The sequence below is a fragment of the Stegastes partitus genome, unplaced genomic scaffold, assembly GCF_000690725.1.
Source record: "Stegastes partitus isolate 25-593 unplaced genomic scaffold, Stegastes_partitus-1.0.2 Scaffold456, whole genome shotgun sequence".
NCBI lineage: Eukaryota > Metazoa > Chordata > Actinopteri > Pomacentridae > Stegastes > Stegastes partitus.
Window position 1 is genome coordinate 293,961 of NW_007578187.1, and position 1,008 is coordinate 294,968.

Below are 1,008 nucleotides of genomic sequence, written 5' to 3' on the forward strand. Positions count from 1 at the left end.
CACCTCAAGCTGTATTACAAAGTGTTGAAGATACACACACATATGAGCTGTAGTGCAATAATGAAATTTTGTGTTTATACATAATAGATTCTGGACTCTGAGCTGTTTGAACTGATGCAGCAGAATGGAGACTACACCCACTTCTACTTCTGCTATCGCTGGTTTCTTCTCGACTTCAAAAGAGGTGATGGGGAAAAGCAGGAACCGTAACGCTTGCTTTAATCGCCTGTGACGTGAACTCATCGTTTCCCGTGAGTGTGATCTGATTTGTTTGCCTTTTCCCAACAGAAATGGTGTACGATGATGTGTTCTCCGTGTGGGAAACCATCTGGGCAGCCAAGCACACCTCCTCCGAGCACTTTGTGCTCTTCATCGCCCTGGCGCTCGTGGAGATGTATCGAGACATCATCTTGGAAAATAACATGGACTTCACCGACATCATCAAGTTCTTCAACGGTAAGATGAGATGATGAACGCTGCAATGTTGTGGAAACGTAATTAACTAGATTATACAATTCTAATAATCAGACATGCACTTCTTTCTAATCTGATGGCATGATGATGGTGATGTTTTTAGGTAGGCCAAGTAACATTTCTGTATCACTGTTAACACGGCACAAGTCTGAACTTCACCGTCTCATCAACAGATAGGCGAGCACAAATCATGTACTTTGAGTTAAAGATTTGGGAAAGTCTTTTTCCACATTCCAGTGCAAATATCAGTCCAAAAACATCCCAGAGAATAAAAGACACAGTTTACGTGGACAGACAGACTGACTGCTCAGATACATCACATTCTCCAGGAGTTAATGTAATCCAGCTTTTGACAAAACATTAACAGGAGCTGAAGTTTAGTCTGTTGCTGCCAGCTGTTTGGAGGAGACTTTCCTCTGAATTTATTGCAAACTGCATCAGTAGCTTCATTAGCTGCTTATAATTACATGGAGACAAGGTCAGTCAGGATCTAACAATCACACCGAGTACCTTCCTTCACATCAGATCGATAAA

At 41.9% G+C, this 1,008-nt stretch overlaps 1 protein-coding gene across 1 annotated transcript in view; it reads left to right on the forward strand.

The window, feature by feature from the left end:
- Nucleotides 1-1,008, forward strand: part of sgsm1b (small G protein signaling modulator 1b) — a 25,124-nt gene that overhangs the window by 20,540 nt on the left and 3,576 nt on the right. Inside the window, exons 22-23 of the mRNA XM_008286480.1 lie at nucleotides 88-184; nucleotides 289-456. Coding sequence (XP_008284702.1) covers nucleotides 88-184; nucleotides 289-456 — 265 coding nt within the window. The remainder of the gene's footprint in view (nucleotides 1-87; nucleotides 185-288; nucleotides 457-1,008) is intronic.